General features: G+C 48.4%; 2 protein-coding genes across 2 annotated transcripts; one reads left to right on the top strand and one right to left on the bottom strand.

The window, feature by feature from the left end:
• Positions 1–973: 973 nt before the first annotated feature.
• On the bottom strand, positions 974–17438 carry LOC130374157 (potassium voltage-gated channel subfamily H member 5-like). The gene is made up of 13 exons (XM_056580771.1): positions 17366–17438; positions 16178–16301; positions 15589–15695; positions 15102–15233; positions 13737–13861; positions 13654–13668; positions 13129–13527; positions 11426–11855; positions 6448–6647; positions 5492–5744; positions 3259–3455; positions 2146–2466; positions 974–1985 (listed from the first exon to the last, which is right to left on the bottom strand). The coding sequence occupies exons 1-13, from the start codon at positions 17436–17438 to the stop codon at positions 1242–1244; spliced, it is 3120 nt and encodes a 1039-aa protein (XP_056436746.1). The 3' UTR covers positions 974–1241.
• Positions 17439–18089: 651 nt separating this feature from the next.
• sgpp1a (sphingosine-1-phosphate phosphatase 1a) lies at positions 18090–20907 on the top strand. The gene is made up of 3 exons (XM_056580772.1): positions 18090–19284; positions 19745–19834; positions 20305–20907. The coding sequence occupies exons 1-3, from the start codon at positions 18598–18600 to the stop codon at positions 20854–20856; spliced, it is 1329 nt and encodes a 442-aa protein (XP_056436747.1). The 5' UTR covers positions 18090–18597; the 3' UTR covers positions 20857–20907.
• The last annotated feature ends 124 nt before the right edge of the window (positions 20908–21031 follow it).

The following is a 21031-nucleotide window of genomic DNA, read 5'->3' as shown; positions in this document are numbered from 1 at the left end:
AAATTCTAAAACGTTTTCATGCAGAAGGTTCAACCAAATAATTCTCGTAACAACTTGTGCAGACAGCGGTCATCAAGAACACATTGTACATAGGCCCAATCCCATTTCTACCCCTTACCCCTTCCCTTTACCCCTCCCCCTTGTTTTGAAGGGGTAAGGGGCAGGGGTAAGGGGTAGAAATGGGATTGGGCCATAGTCTCTTCCTGTCTAGTCAGGCCACGTTCATCAATGACAATGGTAATGCTATAGGGAAGGGGATGGCACATGGGATCATCAGTACTTCAATTAAACGAGGAATCATTTTCTTCCAGGCCGACACCTCTGACAGCTGACAATGACTATCAAGACCCCTTTCACTCCCTTTGAAAGTATAAGGCACACGTTTTGATGGATCAGATTGTTGACAGTACAATTACTGTTGTCATTTTGGGAGATGAGAGCACCAAGGTTGATGACGACAATAACTATCCTACCTACAGAATGGTCTGACTTGGTGGACACAACCCTGTTGGGTGTTGGGCCTGCTATTCCATTTTCTGGTCAGAAAATGATTGTGACCAAGACTTGCATCTGCACCTTGTTTTCATCGTATCACCACCAAACCACGTTAGTCAGTGGCTAGTGCTAGATCACTTGTGTGTAGTATGCGTCATTAGCCTCTTTGTAGATAGTGTGCTTTTATAAGACTTTTCAAGCCTATTTGAAGCTAATTTTTTTTTATCAAAAATGCACCATCAAACCGTTCTCTCATATCAATGCCACCTGCACATCAGGGCGACCCCAAGTGGGGTCTCTTCCCCGAGTTGGGGAAACACTCATCTGACCTTAATATACTGAATATATGTGCTCCGTGCATGTAGCGCTAAATGCAAGGGGATCAAGTTGCTTGTTTGGTGCAGGAGCTGCCTAATACCATTTCGGCCAGCATAAAGATATATAAATACTAAGGTTTCCGTTTACCCAGGAAGACCGTTTGACGCAAAAGTGCTGCTAAAACTAAGATGAGACTACCACACCGCCTCTTATATAAAGTGTTAAAATCAACCACCCAGGTTTGTTGTAACTGAGGTAAGAGGACAAAACGTAGCTCTGCATGCTGTCATTTGCATAATGCAAGCAATTACATGGCAAGGCCAGAATCCAGCTGGACATGCAAATAGGTATGTACACCACTTTAAATCGAGGTCCAACAAAAGTCGCCTTTCTTTTTGTCAAATATATAAACAAATGTTTCCCTTCGTTCAAAACGGCCCGTCGTCCATATCTGGCGAGATGGGCTCGGGCACGCAGACGAACCCTGGGCTTTTGATCCTCTTGGGGGTGGACGTCTGTGGCAGGGACAGCCGTCTCTTCACCGACAGCAGTCTGAGGATCTCGCTCACTTGCACCTCGAGCACCGAGAGCTGGCAACTGAGCATCTTAATGTCCCCCTTTATCTCTAGCTTGGTTTGGTGAAGCGTGGCGTGGAACAACGCCTGCTCGCTCACGGGCTGCGTGAAGGAGTGCCTGAGCACGCCCTCAGCGTCCAGCCCCGGGACTTGTCCGAACGGGCTGCGCTCCAAAGGGCTGCGCTCAAACGAGCTGCGCGAATCCCCGGCCCGGTCGATGCGCAGGTCGCTCTTTGTGATGCCGCTGTCGCACGACTCCGTTTTGTGCAGGGCGCTCTTCTCTTCGTCGCCTTCTCCGGCGTCGCTGAACCCTCCGCTGCCCGCGTGCCCACGTGCCGGTTGAAGGCCCTTGCCGTCCGTCGTACTCAGGTGGCCCATGGACATGGATCCCTCGACCCACTTCTCCTCCTCTCTCTGCTTTACCGGCGGGGGCGCAGGAGCCACTGCCGCGGGGCTCCTGAACTTGGCCCAGCCACGGCCAACACCAACGCCTCCTCCTCCGCCGCTGGGACGCTTGGGGCTGAGGATCTCTTTACCCTCCACGCCGCCCTTTGGTTTCAGCTCCAACGCCTCTTGCATGCCAACCCGGTCCAACTTCTCCGGGTGAATCTGTAGATAGATAGATAGATAGATAGATAGATAGATAGATGATACATTGATACTTTATTGATCCCCAGGGGAAATTCAAAGTCACAGTCGCTTGAACACGTGACCCACAACATACACATGCAACATGAACAAGACGATGATGTAGGACCTGCAATGAATTCTTTGAGCAGGAGAGGGTAATGGCACTAGGGTCGACGCTAGCGTTCCCGTTGGCCGGGGAGTCCTGCATGGAGGACTCGGGGCTCTGCAGGTAGAGGGAAGAGTCACTCTGTGGCTCGGCATTGGGCTCGAGTACGTTGCAGTTTTGTCGGGGGTACATGTCGATGTCTCCCGGGGTTTGGACGTCCCGCTGATTCCGGAACTTCTGGAAGAGCTTGCGGACGGGATGGTCGTCGGGGATGGAGAGGGCGACCTGGTCCCTCTGGTGCTCCTTCTCCTTCTTCACGTCGGAGATCTTCCTGAAGATGATCTGTGGGAGCGGGAGAAAGATCCCGTTTGTTTTGGTTGGATCAAGTGAACCATCACTTTGAGACAATGCTACCTTTGCAGTGTGGTCCCTTCTACACAGATTGCAGATTGCTTTTACTGAGTAAATTGTGTTACGTGTTTTGATTCCTACAAAGCAGCACAATGTGGAAGGAATGTACACATTTCGATATAAGCTGTATTCCCGTCTGGGAATAATAGAGTACCATCTTTAACATGGAGCTTCTTTGCGTGGACAATAATGCAGAGCTTTTTATATCTTTGTGATATCATTCATCTAGTGCCAGAGCCCATACGCATTGACCTTGTGGAAGGAGATGTCCAACTGTTAAACACCAGGTGAAGCTAATACATCTGCTAACCCTGATCTAAGTCTACCGTGTGGAGCCTAAAACTAAACTGGCTGTATGCTTGTTTCCTCACTACCCATGCATAATTTACAACCTCATTTACAACCTCTTCCTCTAAAGTACTAGTGAACACGTCTGGCAGAGGTGGTGAATTTACTGCTGACTGCACCCTTTCTCCCGTTCCCTGTTTGTTTTTAGGCAGCACACCCTCAATCTCAGAGGCCCCATCTCTCAGCGTATCCAAATTTAGGCCGAAACTGAATCTATTAATATGTACAAAGTGGGAACTTCTTTACCCAATGGCTTAGAAATTTTAATGAATGAAGCCCATTTGATGATCGTTTCTAGAACTGGGAGATTTTTAAGCGGAAGACAAATAACAAACGCTCAGGAGATCGAATTGCCAATGAGGGATGAGTTCTGACCCGCTTGCGTAGGTTGCAGGTGAGGATGAGGTGGCGGGAGAAGGAGCTGGCGAATGCGGTGTAGAACTCGAGCACCCGCAGCAGCGCGTCTCGCCGGATCACGTGGAGGTCGCAGTAGGTGAGGGCGCGCACGTTGGCCGACGCTCGCGCCGGGCTCGTCTCCTTCCAGAACACGTCTCCAAACACATCGCCTTTACCTGAAACCAGGTACCAAGAAACATCAAGGTTACCTGAAACCAGGTGCCAAGAAACATCAAGTTTACCTGAAACCAGGCGACGAGAAACATCAAGTTTACCTGAAACCAGGTGCCAAGAAACATCAAGTTTACCTGAAACCAGGTGCCAAGAAACATCAAGTTTACCTGAAACCAGGTGCCAAGAAACATCAAGTTGACCTGAAACCAGGCGACAAGAAACATGTTTTCCTGAAACCAGGCGCCAAGAAACATAACCTTTAGCTGAAACCAGGTGACCAAAAACATTGTTTACCTGAAACCAGGTGCCAAGAAACTTCATGTTTAGCTGAAACCAGGTACCAAAAATAATTATGTTTTGTTTACCTGAAACCAGGCTCCAAAAGACATCACGTTCAAGGTCAGGCAGAGGCATCTAAAACAATAAAATTAATAAAATGTCTAATTTTATTTTAAATCAAATCTAGAATATGTTAGGCCATCGAAGGAGGCATAAGATATTCAAATATTTTTGATGTTCAAAATATTTAGGGGCCCTTCCAGTTATTCCCATTTTAATTTATTGAATCTCAACAAACACTTAAAGCGTCTTAATGTTGTTTTAGAGCTGGAATTGTCATGGGTAACCTTTGTAGTACTAAAGAAAGGAGACAGTAAACTAAAAGTCACTGTTTGCTACTGCGTTCAGGGGAGCACTATAAACCCATTGACCCCCCCTCCCCATGTTCTCTGTCTCGGATGTATCCGAGGAATGCAGCACTATAGCACAGTTCCTTTGACCCCTCCATAGTCTGGACTCAATACTTTGAGTCATCTTAACTATTGAATCCTGCGCTTGTTAGCAAAATGTCAACGCAATCTCCTGGTTATTATGTCACCTGGAGGTACTGAATTTTAAATGTTATGCTTTTCAGCCTTTTGACCAGCCTCATTATTTTCCTAGTTTCTACCTTCTGAAGTTGCTTATAAGTGCTTTTGGAAATAGTACCCTATGTAATGCATTAGCAACAAATACATTAGCAATGCAGCGAGCACCACAAGATCAGAATTAATGGACAGCCGGAATAATAGATGAAGGCCGATATAGTGGGCACCACTAACAATAGTTCATGACCTCTCCCAGATGAGTGTAACTCATAATATTAACAATAATAAATCAAACATTTAATGAGCTTTTCATTGGGACCGATCTCAAAGCGCTATGATAATAACCGTCTAGGTATTTCAATGACTATGAAAGCATTTCTCCCTTATAGGTCACCATAACTCATAGCCTTCAATGCACCTTCCCACTGTGCTCACCTCACATGTATGTGTATGAATCAGAACATTACATAACTTCCCTTCAACCCACACAGAGCGTTCTCCTTTTTGCCCCCCTTAGCACTGGGATAAGCTATTGCGTACATCCTGAAGATTCAGATACCAGTCGATGACCTTCTAGTACCTCACCAGATTTTCCATACAGAGTGTTAAGTACCGCCTATTTGTCCAGAAGATGTCTCGATTTGATATGCATCACAAAAAAACATTGGCCGAACAATACTTGAAATATAGCCCTGATACCTGTAGATTTACGTTTGCCTTTCCTACCTAGGTTCTGATAAGTTGTTGAATTCCAAATGAATCATTGTGAGTCGGGACGGCGCGTTTGCTTGATTAGCATTTGCTTTCTGTTAGCCGCCTCCATTGACTTGCAGAGCTACAATGGTCTAGATTCTTTTCATGAGTTTAGCAGGCTATCTGTGAAGCACCGCTGACGGGCGACCCTCCGCATCGACAACCCAGCCAAAAGCAGCTGATAATAACAGTGTGCTAGTGGCGCATTACATCGTATAACGTAGCATCTTGACCCCTGCAGCATCTTGATTGGCGGCGGCGTTAGCTCAGGAGGTAGATTGGGTTTGCTGGTGACCGGAAGGTTGCTTGTTCAATCCCCGGCTCCTCCTAGTTTCTCCTGAGATGAACGGAAGAGGCAGAGACTCGTACCAATGTACCGACCGACCCAACCAACCGACCCGACCGCGTACACGGCTCACCCAAGATGGCGACCACCTCGTCGTCCTGGATGACCTCGAGCGAGCCCGACACAACGAAGCACAGGGTGTCCACGCTCTCGCCGATGTGGAAGATGAGGTCGCCGGGAGCGCAGTGGGTGGTCTGGAACTCCACGGCCAGCGAGCGCAGGCACCCGTCGCTGGCCAACCGGAAGGCCGGGTGGTCGTTGAACACCTGGCGGTTCAGGTGCACGCAGATGTCCGCCCGCATATCTTTGGGACAAATGGAGAGAACCTGAGAGGGAGTCGACGGAGACAGGACAGATTAAGCGCGAGGATGAGGTTCATTAGGACACAGAACTGTTACAACACAACAAGTGGACTGAGTGTAGAGTATAGAGTACGCGGTGCTACTGCAGGACAACGCATTCAGGTTCACGAGAGATTCCCGTGAACCTGGATGATAAATGGTCCAATCTGTAACCTTTGAGGCCTGTTGGGGTTTATCTTTCCACGTCGGCCTGCCAATCTGAGCATCCTCTTTCTTTCTGTCTTTCTATTCTTTTACGATCTCTAGAGATGATAGCATTTTTTTTATGTTCGCTAGGTGAGAGGCTACTCCAAGCCACTTGCTCTGAGGTGCACCTTTGGACGTTGCATGGCAACACGTGACATGACGTGCCGCTGTGGGTTCGCGGATGGGTCATGCTTATGCTGACCATATGCTGGATAAGCAGCATTTAACGTATGCATAATCAGTTAGAATTATTATTAAAACACAAAAATAATAATCATATTTTAATTGTAATTAATATCTAATATATTAATATGAATTATTTAGTAGTAGTAGTAGTAGTAAAATACAGTTACAATACAGATCATAAAATACATGACTCATGATTCTGGTTGTACACACACACACACACACACACACACACACACACACACACACACACGCACACACACACACACTCTGCTGAGTTGGGATCTGTAGTCACCTTATCTGTGTCGATGCCCTTGGACATGGCCCATGTGGACACGATGAAGTCCATCACCCTCTCACTCAGGCCCCTGGGCACCTGGTAGAGCTTCAGGAAGTCCCGCACGTTGTTCAGCATCTCGTGGTAGCGGTTGGTGTTGGTGTACATCTGCTGGAAGATGGTGGTGACGTTTCCAAATATGGTCGCGTAGAGCAAGGCTGGAATGGAAGGGGAAAGAGTGAATGGGTTTTTAGAACGGGGCACAAGGCAGGACGGGGATATGGCTGGTAAAAGTTGTGGATAGATGGATGGTACTAAAGTAAATCAGCAAGACGAAAGACACGATTATATACAAGGGGGATGAGCTGTGCATAACAGTATACAGAAAATGCAACAATACAACAATTAAATAGAAAATGACAATGAGAAGATACAAAACAAATTAATCCAGGGAACACGAACATGATTACATTTAAACCTAACGGCTAAGACAAAATAATGCAGGCTCACATGACACAGTTATAGTTGGGCCCTCACAAAAGTTCTTTGAACCAGTGGAATACGAACATGTACGTTTACTTATAGGTACTTATTACATATGCATGTGGGGCAAACGACTGCCACAAAGATGTTATAATGAGTACTTTGCATAGCTAAGCGTACAACTGAATCATGTTTTGCTGTACGCACATTTCTACAGTTCGACATTATGCAAACAAACAGTTCTTTAAAGCCTGAACCACATAAAACCATCCTATTTATAGCCGCGTTCATGTTAAAAGCTGCAGACAGCAGAGTCAATATTGCATGAGTGCTCTACACACTTTCACAAAGCCCCGCCTATTATTGTCTCTGATTTGAACCAAATCCAGAGTGCTCCTGTTCAATGCCCTCTGAATGGGGTTCGGCAGTAGCCTGAATGAATCTTGGCACTATGAGTGAAAAGAGTACCTTTTCTTTACAATATGGATGACTAAATATCACAATTTGCATGTAGATGTGTTAACATGAGGTTGCAGTACATGCACAGACATGCACACACACGTTTCACCAAACACACTTAAATAAACTTAAAAACAAACGCATGGACATAAACTTACATACACACAAAGTTAAACACGCACGTGAGTGTTTACTTGCTCACACATAGTTAATAATAATAACTTGGATTTATATAGCGCCTTTCATAGTACCCAAGGTCGCTTAAACACACAAATGTGCACGTGTGTGTACTAGAACCCACACACATACATAGTCAGACATACATAAATGTACACACACGTACGTACACAAACACACACACACACACACACAAATGTACACGTGTGTACAAACACACACACATATACATGTGTGTACAAACACACACACATATACATGTGTGTGCACACACATATACATGTGTGTGCACACACACACACACACACACACACACACACACACACACACACACACACACACACACACACACACACACACACACACACACACACACACAAATATACATGTGTGTGTTAACTCGTACACACACAGACACACACTCCAAGGCTGTGGCCACAGCGGCCCTATACCCTAATTGAACATGTAGGCTCCATGTTCTCAGGCCGGGGCGCCAGGATACAGCGCTGCCACGACCCCAATGAGTCAGTTAGTATCACTTATTCCGTGACGCGGCACCCACTCAAGAGGAAGGAAGCCCTCTCCGCGGTCCCCGCGCTCCACGGTGCGCCGAGGTTAGCCCGACGGATCCGACTTGATGGGTCATCAGGGGCCATTTTCCTACGCTCAAACCCCAGGGGCCAAACTATCGCTCCCTTTTTATTACGACGCACTCTTCCGCAATCGCTCTCTTGCCGCGCATAATTACGGTATCTTTATCGGGCGATCGGTGGGGCTGTAACTGAAGCGTGCATTGATAGCGTATACACAGCGGTCGCTCCCGGATTGGAGAACGCGATACCAGGGAAAAGAATGTTTACTTTGGGGCGCTGGGGGGGGGGGGGGGGGGGGGGGGGGGGGGAGTGGAGCTGGAGGCGAGGCTGTCAGCTGGTGTTCTCCTCATCCCTATTATTGTCGGAAGTGGACGGAGTTGCAACTGGGGGAGCTCGGAGGGGGAGATTGACAAATTATGAAAACAGTGAAACACGCAGCGCAGTAGTTTTAGCAGGTCCTGGTGCTGAGGTTTTTACATTGAAAATATGTTTTATATTTTGGGACAATGTAGCAGCTTCAAGGGAATTGTGTTACCGATAGGTTTGGGGTAAATTGTTTTGTAAATGTATTATTGGTGTACAATGCTTTTGCTTTGGTATTTTGCAATCATCAGAGATGTGGAATTAATTGGAAAAAAACGATGTAGATACAACAAGCTCAACCTGTTCACTATATTAGTCCTAGAATTATTCAGCTCTGTCAGCTAACTAAACTAAATAATCTGCTTAAATCGAGCATTGCATCTCCATTGCATGTCTGTCCCTCCCACGGTATACACATAAAGAGTTCTCATACACATTGTGTAGCTAAGGCCACGTTCTCATAATGTGCCGACCCCAGCACATCTTCTGAGTCTATCGATCATCAAAAGAACTCAATTTTTCGTTTCGTCGTGGGGTGGTTGTGTTCCACCCCTAGATGAGCCCGACGATTATGCTTTCTGACAAGACCGGGGGTCCAGTGACGCATTGTGACTCGTGCGGATTTGTGTCAGAGTTGTGTTGAGGCGTTTGACAAGGTGATCCGGCCTGTCATTACAACACTCTGGGGGGGGGGGGCGAGGAGGAGAGAGAGAGAGAAGAGAGAAGAGAGAGACTAGGAGGGAGAGAGAGAGAGAGAAGAGAGGAGAGAGAGATAAGGAGGAGAGAGGAGAGGGGGAGAGAGAGAGGAGGGGAGAAGTGAGAGAGGGAGAGAGAGAGGGAGGAGAGAGGGAGAGGGAGAGGAGAGAGGAGAAGAGAGGAGAGGGAGATGGAGAGAGAGAGGAGGGAGAGAGAGAGAGAGGAGAGAGAGGGGAGAGGGAGGAGGGAGAGAGAGGAGGGAGAGGGGAGGAGAGAGAGGAGGAGGGGAGAGGAGGAGAGGAGAGAGAGGGAGAGAGAGAGGAGAGAGGAGAGGATAGAGAGAGCGAGGGGAGAGAGAGAGGAGGAGGAGAGAGAGGGAGGAGGAGGGAGAGGAGAGAGGGAGAGAGGAGAGAGAGGAGAGAGGAAGAGAGGGGAGGAGGAGAGAGGGAGAGAGAGAGGGAGAGGAGGAGGAGAGAGGAGAGAGAGAGAGAGAGAGAGAGAGAGAGAGAGAGAGAGGGAGAGAGAGAGGAGAGGAGAGAGAGAGAGGAGAGAGAGAGAGAGGAGAGAGAGAGAGAGAGAGAGAGAGAGAGAGAGAGAGAGAGAGAGAGAGAGAGAGAGAGAGAAAAATACATCATTGTCAGAGCTGTCCATCTCCTGACCCCCAGGAGTTTGCCGCTACGACTACATTCTGCTTAAAGAAGATAAATATGGAAAGCATAATATAAGACTCCATATCTAATCGTATCTTATGACGTGAAGAGAGAGGGAGACTTTATTGTGCCCTTCAGCAATTCAGGTTGAACTAAACTTTAGAGTGTGGAGCCCAGTCAGTGTGGCACTACACTGGATTTGTGCTGAGTGTGCGTGTGCATGCCGTGTGCGTAAATCCATATGAGTGTGTGCTCGTGAGAAGGCCGTGTGTGTGTGTGTGTGTGTGTGTGTGTGTGTGTGTGTGTGTGCCTGCGTGTGTGCCTGCGTGTGTGCCCGTGTGTATATTTGGAAAGTCTTCATGTCCCATGAATGCGCTGCTCCATTCTTTATGACTCAGTCAATGTTGTTCGTCTTGCCTGTTCATATACGGTAGGAGATAATGGAGCTAATGCGCTCTTCATAAATCATTCACGTTGCTCATTCCAAGGCACCTGTTGATGCTCCAGCTCTCAAGCCATAAATTAATATCTCCCCACCAAACAACTCACTTAAAGAAGCCATACTCCCTGGTTTCTACAATAGTATACGTTTTGTTTGAGTTACAGTGAAATATACAGTATGAGCACCGCATATTGGTAACATCTGGTTACAGTCCTACATCAACACACAAATTCTCAGCCCTGCACCCTTCCTCAGACATATGTTCCCCTGGTGCACGCTGTGAGAGCGAAGGCCCGGGGTTGAGGAGTGCATTATCGCGTCCCTCATGCACAATGATCATGCACCCAGATTGTCTCTCCCCCTCTTCCCTGCCTGTGAGGGTCTGCTGCAGACGAATTACCAATGGATGATCGCCCGGCGCATACAAGGATGCACGGTTGGTTTGAAGTGCATCACAGAATGTATAGACTTGCACACACACACACACAAGAATGTGTTTGGGTTTGTTAATTTGGTTTGTTACAAGCTGTTGTTGTTGTTGTTGTGGTTGTGGTTTTGGAAGCCGAGGTTAAAAGATGGTTGGAGTTGCTCTGTTAAAATGTGTGTCTGTGTGTTGGTGTCGGTGTGGGTGTCGGTGGGGATGCGCAGGCATCCTGTTCGAATTAGCGGTCTCCGTCCTGTCCCATCACTCAGGCTGGTACTACGACAGGTGCTGATAAAGTTCCCTCCAGCTGACAGCATCAGCCTCACAAGTGAACCCGTCCAAAATAGACAGAGCCAAAAGTCAGGATCCAGCGATGTGACTCGAGCTCCACACAGCCATTGAACAGAATAAACTTGAATTGATAATTGACGTAAATATGAGGCATGACTTGACTATGAGAAACCACTAGCCATGGAGGTGGTGGTAAAGACATCGTAAATGAAAACATAGAAACGTATAATTGGGCTGACGGTTCGGAAACTGCGGCCCAATTATTTTGTCCGAAAAGCTTTGACAAAAACTTTTCCTTTTACGAAACCGCCGCCGTATACATTTATAAAATCTCCATTTACAGATAACATCGACTTTTTGGGGGGTTTCGTGGGGGCATGAACACACATCGCCCCGTCTCCCACCCGCGTCTACTCACATCCCACCATCATCATGGCCACGCTGAAGATCTTCTCGCCGTCGGTGGTGGGCGCGATGTTCCCGAAGCCGATGGTCGTCAGGCTGGTCATGGTGAAGTACAGCGAGCTGATGTACAGCGTCTCCTTGTTGGGCCCGCCCTCCCAGCGGCCCGAGCCCGTCACGTTGTAGCGGTACGGCGTGCCCATGCTCAGCGCCAGCTGGTACAGCCAGCTGTCGGTCTTGATGGCGTGGGTGGCGTGGTCGATGACCTCGTGGTCCCCGATGCTGTACCAGATGCAGGCCAGCCAGTGGGCGACCAGGCCGAAGACGCACACCAGCAGCACCAGCACGGCCGCGCCGTACTCCAGGTAGTGGTCCAGCTTGCGGGCCACCCGGCCCAGCCGGAGGAGGCGGATCACCTTCAGGGAGCTGAAGAGGCTGCTCAGGCCCTGGGGTAAGGGGGAGTTGGTTGGTGGTGAAGGTGGTGGTGTTAGGGGTATTGGTGGTGGGGAGAGTGGTGGTGGTGGTGGGAAGAGTGGGTTGGTTGTTTAGGTGGTGGTGGTGGTGGTGGGGAGAGAGGAGGTGGAGGTGGTGGTTGTTTAGGTGGTGGTGGTGGTGGTGGTTGTGGTGGTGGTGGGGAGAGGAGAGAGGGTTGGAGGAGATGGTGGTGGTGGTGGTGAGAGAGGGTTGGAGGTGGTGGTGGTGGTGGTCAGGAGGAGGACGATATGGTTGAGGTGAGGGCCAGGGGGGTGTTGGATGTGGTGGAGGAGGAGGAGGACGTGGGGGGGGGGGGAGATGGGGGATAGGAGTGAAAGATTGAATTTACTTAAAGAGATACAAAAAAATATTAATTTCTAGTGTGTAAATGAGTTTCCTTCAGCCCAAAATGTTGTCTTGAGTAATTCTAACATTTACGCCTCGAATGAGCCTCTCTTTAGAACAATACGTACGCTCCTAAATGTAGACGAGGAGAGAGTTAGCAAAGTACATCCAGGACAACTGTCATACCGACCCTGAAGTCACTCCTGGAACACATTAGAGTGTCACTTCATTTCTTACGGGTAGCATAGAGTCCTCGGGCCTCGTGCTGTTCCTGGGGGAGGGGCTTGTTGCCGAGGCGTTGACGTTCATGTACTCCTGCTGAAACACGGCGAAACGGTAAAGTGAATACACATGCATTTCTGACCCAGGGGGCGACGCCAACGACGCTACATGCAACAATATTGAAGCCACTTCCAAAACGGTCGCCCCCGCTGCAGACGTCATCAGCCCGGCCTAGGGCAGGGAGGGAGATAGTTCGCAAGATTGCAGACAGGAAACTAATTTTACGTCCAGGTAGGGCCCAAGAATAGTTATATCTGCAGCGTTTGAGTTTTTAGGCCCCTCGCACATCTCAAATTTATCGACTCGCAATAGCCTGGAAGGATTTTTGTGTATATTTTTTTGAATTTATTTGACCCTACTAGAAGTCATTTGCATCCTTGGGATTGAAAACAAAACAAAAATAAAAATGTATACTTATAGGAACGTATAGAAAAATAGTCCACCTCATCTTCATCGTAACAACCTCCTTCCCTAACTTCACCTCTTCATCATCATTAAACTGACCTCCTTCCTTAAGTTAACCTCCTTATCCTAACCCAGCTCCCCCCATCTGACCCTGGCCTTAACTTAACCTCATCCTCCTAGCCCCGCGCCTCCTCCCAGCCCCCCCCCCTATACCTCCTCGCCTTGCTCGAAGGCGTTGATGATGTCGTAGGGCAGGCAGGACAGCAGGTCGATCATGAACCAGGTCTTCAGGTAGTTCATGCGGATTGACCGGGCGTCGGAGATGACCTCGCCGGACGGCCCCACGAAGGTGGTGTGGAAGTTGAGCACGATGTCCACCAGGAAGATGATGTCCACCACGCTGTCGGCCACCAGCCAGCCCAGGTTGGTGCTGGGCTTGTTGTGCTTGAAGGACACGTTGTAGGGCACCATGATGGCCGTGTAGAAGGTGAGGATGAGGATCACCCAGTCCCAGGTGGTCTTGAAGGTGCAGTAGTGCAGGATGATGTGCGGGGGGGTCTTGGGGGCCTCTTGTTTGTACGGAGGGAGGATGTCCGAGCCAAGCTGAAGGGCCTTTCGGGGTTAAGGAAAAGAAAGTTGGGAAACAGAAATGCACTTTTTTTATTTTTTTTTTTATTTTTTCTACTTACCAAAAACAACCCTTGTCCAATATTGATGGGGATTGAAAGTCAAAGAAACCCTGGCGCGGGAGTGCTATGCGGACAAGTTATGGGGGCCTACTGATCGGTCCAAACACATTCGAGCCAAGTGACAATCTTCACCTTGGAGACGGAATCACCTCTGCCAGTTCGGAGGTAGAGATATCGGTTGCCCAGTGGGGTCAACTGCTGGGCAACTGTGCGGTTGTTGGTTAAGGCTCGAGTCAACCGGGCGATCTTGGTCCATCCTGCTGGAAGACGCAAAGGATAACCATATCTCAGCTTTATATAACATAATACACGAGCAGTAGATTATTCCGTTTGGCCGCTCCAAACCTCATATTTCAAACAAAACAATTGGTCATGAAATACCTCTCGGAAAAAAACAAAAAAATATATTAGACGCGAGCCAAGTACATTGTATTGGTGTCGCCCTTAATCACAGTTATTCTCAAAGGGCTTTACGGGCCACATTGTACAACACAATGTTTGTGTTTTTGAAAATGAACTCTTTAAATTCTGCTCTTCCCGACCGGCCTTAACCCGTCCATGGCCGTGCTCCAGCAGTTAACTCTTAATCCTGCGCTGCACATCCTACCAGCTGTGCTATGACTAATGGCAGTGGCTCAGGAGGCAGAACTACTGTAACCAGAAGGTTGCTAGCTCACGGCTCCTCCTAGCTGAGTGTCGAGGTGTCCCTGAGCAAGATTCCCAACCGTAACCGCTCCTGACGAGCTGACAGCTCCGCCGTCAGTGTGTGTTAAGGGTCTTCTAAACACCCTAAATATAATATGTCTACCGTATTGATAACACAGCACCATGGCTCTCATTGACCCCCCCCCCCACCAGTTTGTTTGACATGGGTGAGCGTTGTGTGGCACTGGACATGGAAAGACGTGAGTGGGCAGAGTGACACAACTCCCCCCAGGGGAACCAACCCAACGCTGTACAGTGTAGACCCACAGAGGACAGTGTTCAGCCATCCACACACACAACACCTGGTCAGTGGTTGGTCCGATGGCAGCACCCTGGCCACCAGGGTCCCTGTGGAATACTACTGGGTTTACTGGTCTATGGGGGCTTATTATGGGTTGCTGTGGACAGAAGAGTCCGCTGAATGGATATAATGGGATGTCTTCAATGCGCTATCAGCGTGAAGATGTAAATCGATAACTTATTAATTAATAATCTCACAATCGTTATGAAAATTGAATGTCCTTCATGGTGGAGATATTTTTCATATGTTATAAGATATGATCTTTGTGTGAATCCCGGATCGAAAAAGTGTGTGCAAGCGGCAATACACAACGTAAAAACAAAGAGGAAAGAGATCACGAATGTTTAAAGAACTCCAAAAAAAACAACACAAAATCTCTACCTACAATGGCATGAAAAATGGATAAAAATAGACGATGAATGGTCCATTCTAAAGCGTCTGGGACACGATGGATCGCCGCTGTAAAGAAGGGATGGCCGGGCGCCACACACCTTTGTTGGACTCCTCCTCCTCCACGGGCTGCTTGAACAGGGTGATGTCCCGGAAGGAGCACAGGAACAGGACCACCTTGTCGTTCTCGTTCCTGATGGGAGCCACCTGCATGTACAGCCATATCGGGGTCCCTGGCGGGAGGGGGGGAACACAAGACCCATGGAGCAATGGATGCCTCTTATGGATGTCAGCCATGATGGTTCAATTGTTGTGGTGAGATAGTTCATGACATAAAAGGGGAGGGCTCTGAACCAACAGCTGTGTCGGTGATCAGCTATTATAAGCCACTTTCAAATTCCTATTATGTTTTCATATTTGTATTTTCGTAGTCTTAACCATCAATCCATTTTTGATGGGTTGATCAGACAACCAGTTGCCACAGTCCACTGGATAGGCTCAGCTTGTAGACCGATCTTTAAGTCATACATCCAAACAGCAGGTACCGCGGTGGTAAAATAGGGGGCGGTTCAGCGGCGATATACTCACTGTTCTTTGCATACAGCAGGACTTCGACGAAGCTGGACTCGTAGCTGTCGAAGGTCTGTCTGATTTTGTCTATGGTCCCTCTGTCGGTCAGCTCTCCATACATGAAGCTGTGTGCGTGGATGAGAGTAGGGTGGAGACATAAGATGGTGCATACATACACAAGTCAAGTGGATGAAGAAGTCCATGGTGGTGGTGTGATGCGTTTTCAGCAAATACGGCCATTGTATGCCAATGAAAGTCCAAAGTTTGTATGAGCTTTGTAGCTGAATTTACATCTGTGTGTTCTCTTGGCAGGATTTTATTGAGATGAAATACCTCATACGTTTTATTGCTGTGAGGAATAGCATTTAAAAAAAAAAGGCATAATGGTTTAAATTAGAAGAAACAGAAACAAGTATCTCTCTCGCTCTCGCTCTCTCTCTCTCTCTCTCTCTGCTTTTTCATATATGGTCTCTCATATATGGTCTCTCGCTCTCACTCCCCGATCCACTATATATGCACAATGTCTCTCTGCTTCTGATCCCTGTCTCACTCTCTCTCTGATCCAGTATAGATACTTCTAACTAAGTGCCGGTGTGTCCGCTCATACTTGCAAGTGCTGCTCTTGTGCATGACTTCTGCTCTGTGGTAGCCAGACAGCTTGCAGAAGCCATCGTTGCTGTACACCACCGGCCACTCAAGGATCTGAGCGTTCCCGAGCAGGAAACTCGTTTCTGAAACAGAGAGCCAACAGGGAGCAAGATCTGAAGTGAATTGTTCCAACACACCACTCTCTGAAAGAAAACACATTTGAGTTGATAACTCAGACTCATTGCTCAGGGAATAGTAGTCCTATTCCAACTAGAAGGAATGGGGAAAGAAAAATAAGTTTTTTTGTGTGTGTGTTCATTTGCATGGCTTTACTTTTAGTTTGACGTTTATAAATCTTCATCCGTGATCCCAAGTTTGAATACACATCAAAGGTTTTAAAATAATGTAGGTTTGATCCCTCCTTGAACACTGCATTAGTAGGAAATCTAATTTACAATGGGGGGAAAAGAGGAAATAATTTGAAGAATCTATTGATAACATAGTTATGTTGGAGCCATATGTGGATTGAAGCTATAGCTCAAACAGTGTGAAACGTTCTCAAATAATCCAATCTTTCCGGACGGTCTTATCCAACGCTGTGTGTTCCTACTTATTAATTTCCACCCCTCCTTAGTAAGTCCTATACTTGGCAGATCGGATATGGCTTGTTGTAGCCTACAATATTTCTGCAGATCTCGCATTAATATTTATAAGTCATCATCTTTAAAGGCTTCATGTGTTGATATCATAAAAATATTGACTTGCAAAACACAGTCTCCTTTCAGGCTCATCCTTATACCAGTATTTCCCTTATCTTGCAGCCAGCGCAATGTTATTACAGTCTTCACAAGCGCTCCTTAGATATTGTCGCATCCCGTTCTATATATAGGACACTTCACCGCATAGGATTGTATTGCGTCCGTATAAATACTAAATCATTGCCACTGGAACAAACAAAATAATTACTGAGATAATCAAACCGTTAGACGAGGGATAAACATTGATTTGTGAACCATAATTCAACCTACAGTTGGTGTTCCCATGAGTTGAATAAGTTGTTTAAAGGCTGCAAGTGTTTCTCGGCATAGACCGTTGAACTTGCGCGTTACTGAGTTCCAAGTGAAGAAAATCTAAGATGCAGGGCTAATTATTTTAAAATACAGCACTATGGGCTCCACACATAACCTACTCAATAAGACCAACTTACCATTGGAGCGGCGGACGATATTCTCCAAAAAAGTGTTCTGAGGTGCAACCAATCCTCGCTTTCCTCCATGCATTTTGATTTATTCGGACGATGCTGTCGTTGTTGCTCCTCTTTCGTCTGCTCTGTGGTCGCCTGTAACATCTCCCTCCGCGATCTGTGTGTGTGCGATGAACTGGGACCTGCGTGCACTCACAACACGCTTCGATTGGTCAATTTACGCTCACCAGCCAGCGGCACAACACAGCCAACGCTTAGAGAGAGCGTTGAGGAATGGGACCGCTCGTCTCTGCGTTCACCCCCCGCTGTCCAATGTAGTGTGTGATAAATCAACATTTGTTGGTGAATGCTGTCTCAAATGCACCGACTGATGCAGTACTCTGAGGACGTTCACTTATTTGTTTTGTATAGCCTATGTGTATGATTATTATTTTTTTTTGCAAGTGCGCAAAACGTGTATGATGTGTAGGTGCATGCAACATGACAATGAGGTGACAGACAGTGAACCTGAGTTGAAATAAAGTGTTACTTTTGTTTTACAAGAATGACAGAATAAGAACGACAACCAAAACTGTGGCAGGCCCAACAGGAGAAGAGCGCCATCGTCGTGGTGAGTTAGCAGCCTCAAGTGGAATATGCATTGATTAATCATGTGTTTTACATCTGATCAAAGCCTAATGAACACATGTGTTATTCCACCTCTATCCTCTAGAGGGCGATAAGCCCGCGTCATCAAACCGCCGACTGCGCCTGCGCCAGAAGAAGACGATTAGGAAGAGGTGGCAAGGAAAAACGGGAAGCTGCAGGGAGACCATCACGAAGACGGCTGTGTGGTGCAGTTTAGGGTTTGACGCTAATTCGCACGGCAATGATTAACTTCTCTGAACTTTGGAAGCCGGTGATCTACACACTCTGGCGTTCAACTTCCTGCTGACATCCTTTCCGTTACGTTTAAAAGTCCGTTAACCGATCGCCGAACGCACAGCGCGGTCTGCATAGAAACACCTGGATGGTTTCCCGAATATCTCGTGATCGGCTTAATGTTAGTGTGATATTGCATCTGTGAATGATGCTCTGTTGTATTGGCACTGAGCTCCTGATAGGCAGTGACTGATCCCCGTGTGCAGCCTACTTTAATTCGGCCGGGCTTTTACGGAGACGATGGGGGCTAACTGCATGTCGAAGTAGACTGGTTTAAACGTTTTCTATACACCCACCGCTTTAAACCTTTAGACATGGCATTCGGAGCGATGTTTATCCGGCTATGCAACTACCTCCAAGACCCGAGCCTTGTGGCAGGGTTTCAGAAGCTGTGCGGCGTTCAGGGGACCTTCTCGGAGAAACCGAGCGATTCGGGGGACAAACTTTCAAGTGGTGCGAGTGCGAACGATGATGGGGGAACACGGGAATATCCCAGGCAAAGAAACCACTCGGACACGGAGGAAACCCGGTCCAGGGACTTGGGTAACGGGTCAGCGGCGCTGCGGTCAAGGGAAGCCGGGGATGAGATGCAGGCCGCTGGCTGCGGGGGTTCAGCAGATACCGCGAGAGCCAAGCCGCTCCGGAAGAACTCTCTGACAGGGGATGTTGGCAACGAGTTCATCATCAACAACAAGTTTCTGTTTTATTTATTCACGTTTGGAACCGAGCTGGGCAACGAGATGTTTTTCATCGTCTTTTTCCCCTTCGTGTTCTGGAACATCGACCCCCTGGTCAGTCGGAGGCTTATTATTGTTTGGGCCTGGAACCTCTTCATCGGACAGTCAACCAAAGACTTGGTTCGCTGGTCGCGGCCAGCCTCCCCACCTGTGGTGAAGGTGGAGGTGTTTTACAACTCTGAGTACAGCATGCCGTCCACGCATGCCATGACCGGGACGGCTATGTCGTTCTCTCTGTTCATGCTGTCGTATGGACGTTGGGAGGTAAGCAGACTCATCCCTTCATCCATGGGGGACTGGACTCATTCATTCTTATTCATTGAGCTGGTCGGTGTCAGATTATGTTTGTATAGACGCTGCTGCGGCTGCAGCACAACTGCCAAGTCTTTGGCATTAAGAGTCTTGAATGACCATGAAATGCATCCCAAAACTATCTGGCACAGGAAGGGGAAGCATCTGTGCATGAGCCAAGCTCAGATTGTACAGGGAAATCTACAGAGCAATTCTAGTCAATCATGTATTAAATATAGCTCTACACACCAATTCCCAGGTCATCTGAATATAATTTGACATGTCTTTCACTCTGGATGCCTTTTATTAGCAACTCAAAAGCTTTGTTATTGTACATTTGTAGCTATTTATTAGTTATGTTATTGTGCTTTAGCTACTCAGTATAGCGTTGTGTTGCATTAGACCAACTAATCGTGTGTCTCTGGATTCTCAGTATTCTTTCAGCTTTGGCCTGACGGCGGCCCTCAGCTGGAGTCTGCTGGTCTGTGTGAGCAGAGTCTACATGGGGATGCATTCTGTACTGGTGAGCATTTCTATCAACCCACTGATGACTGAATGCCAATCACTTGAAGTGTCACCACCGCCCTCTAGCGGCGCCAAGAGGAATCGCAATCATTGGGGATTTGATTTATGAACGTGGTTTAAAATCGTTTAGCTGCACTTTCGACACAACGACCAACGCCGCCGGCTCGAATATGAACCCCGCGATAACAGACATTCCGAGGGCTCATATCTCCTTCTTATCTTTCCAATTTCTCTCTCCTTATGTCGAAAAAACCCTGAAAATATGGTCAGTGAGTTCTCCCTCGAGCAGTTAATCAATCCCATTCTCTAGATAAGCTTTTGAAACGGCCAGGGCTTGACGTGGAGTCGATCGAGTCAGTACGACTAAACGCCACAGAATCACATTCCTAAACAAAACCAAGGCCAACACAACAATGCACCCCCCCGCCCCCTCCTCTAACCCCCCCGAGTTTCCTTCCTCCCCTGCAGGAAGTGATCACGGGCTTCCTCTACAGCCTCCTCATCCTGGCGGCCATGCAGCCCATGCTGGACAGCATCGACGGCTTCTACGCCGCCAGCCCGTCGGCGCCGCTCGCCATCGTGCTCTCCCACGTGGGCATGGGCCTGCTGGCCTTCAGCCTGGACTCCTGGAGCACCTCGCGCGGGGACACGGCCCAGGCCCTGGGCACGGGCGTGGGCACCGCGCTGGGCACCCACGTCAACCACCGGCTGGGTCTCCTGACGGACGTGCCGCTGTCCGCCCTGCCCCTGGCCATGCCCTCCGTGGGGGCGGGCCTCGTGGGGCGCTCCCTGGCGCGCTTCGTCCTGGGCGTGGCGGTGCTGCTGGTGTGCCGCATGGCGATGAAGGCCGTGACCATCCCGGCGCTGTGCCGCGTGTTCGGCATGCCGACGGGGGACGTGCGGCGCGCCCGGCAGCACATGCGGGTGGAGCTGCCGTACCGCTACGTCGTGTACAGCGCGGTGGGCTTCTGCTGCGTGTGCGTGGTGCCCTTCGTCTTCAGCCTGGTGCACCTGGCCTGAGCGGGCGGAAAGCGAAACCGAAACCGCGCGACCGCTAGTGGTCATTCTGGACGTGGGGGGGGGGAAGGGGTGGGGGTGGGGGGGTCCAGCCAAACCCAACCTAACCTGTGCGACCCTAGTGGTCTTTCTGGTATTGGGAGGGGGAGAGTCAAGCCGAACCAAACCTGTGAGACCC

Source organism: Gadus chalcogrammus, chromosome 21 (assembly GCF_026213295.1).
Source record: "Gadus chalcogrammus isolate NIFS_2021 chromosome 21, NIFS_Gcha_1.0, whole genome shotgun sequence".
NCBI lineage: Eukaryota > Metazoa > Chordata > Actinopteri > Gadiformes > Gadidae > Gadus > Gadus chalcogrammus.
The sequence above is the reverse complement of the archived record's forward strand: the minus strand, read 5'-3'. Positions and strand labels throughout refer to the sequence as shown.

Coding starts and splice junctions, on each gene's coding strand:
- LOC130374157 (XM_056580771.1), bottom strand. CDS start 17,438: ATGCATGGAGGAAAGCGAGGATTGGTTGCACCTCAGAACACTTTTTTG. Junction 15,234..15,588: donor CCTGCTGTATGCAAAGAACA/GTGAGTATATCG, acceptor CCCTCCCGCCAG/GGACCCCGATATGGCTGTAC. Junction 3,456..5,491: donor CGAGGTGGTCGCCATCTTGG/GTGAGCCGTGTA, acceptor ACCTGGTTTCAG/GTAAAGGCGATGTGTTTGGA.
- sgpp1a (XM_056580772.1), top strand. CDS start 18,598: ATGGCATTCGGAGCGATGTTTATCCGGCTATGCAACTACCTCCAAGAC. Junction 19,285..19,744: donor TGTCGTATGGACGTTGGGAG/GTAAGCAGACTC, acceptor CTGGATTCTCAG/TATTCTTTCAGCTTTGGCCT. Junction 19,835..20,304: donor TGGGGATGCATTCTGTACTG/GTGAGCATTTCT, acceptor CCTCCCCTGCAG/GAAGTGATCACGGGCTTCCT.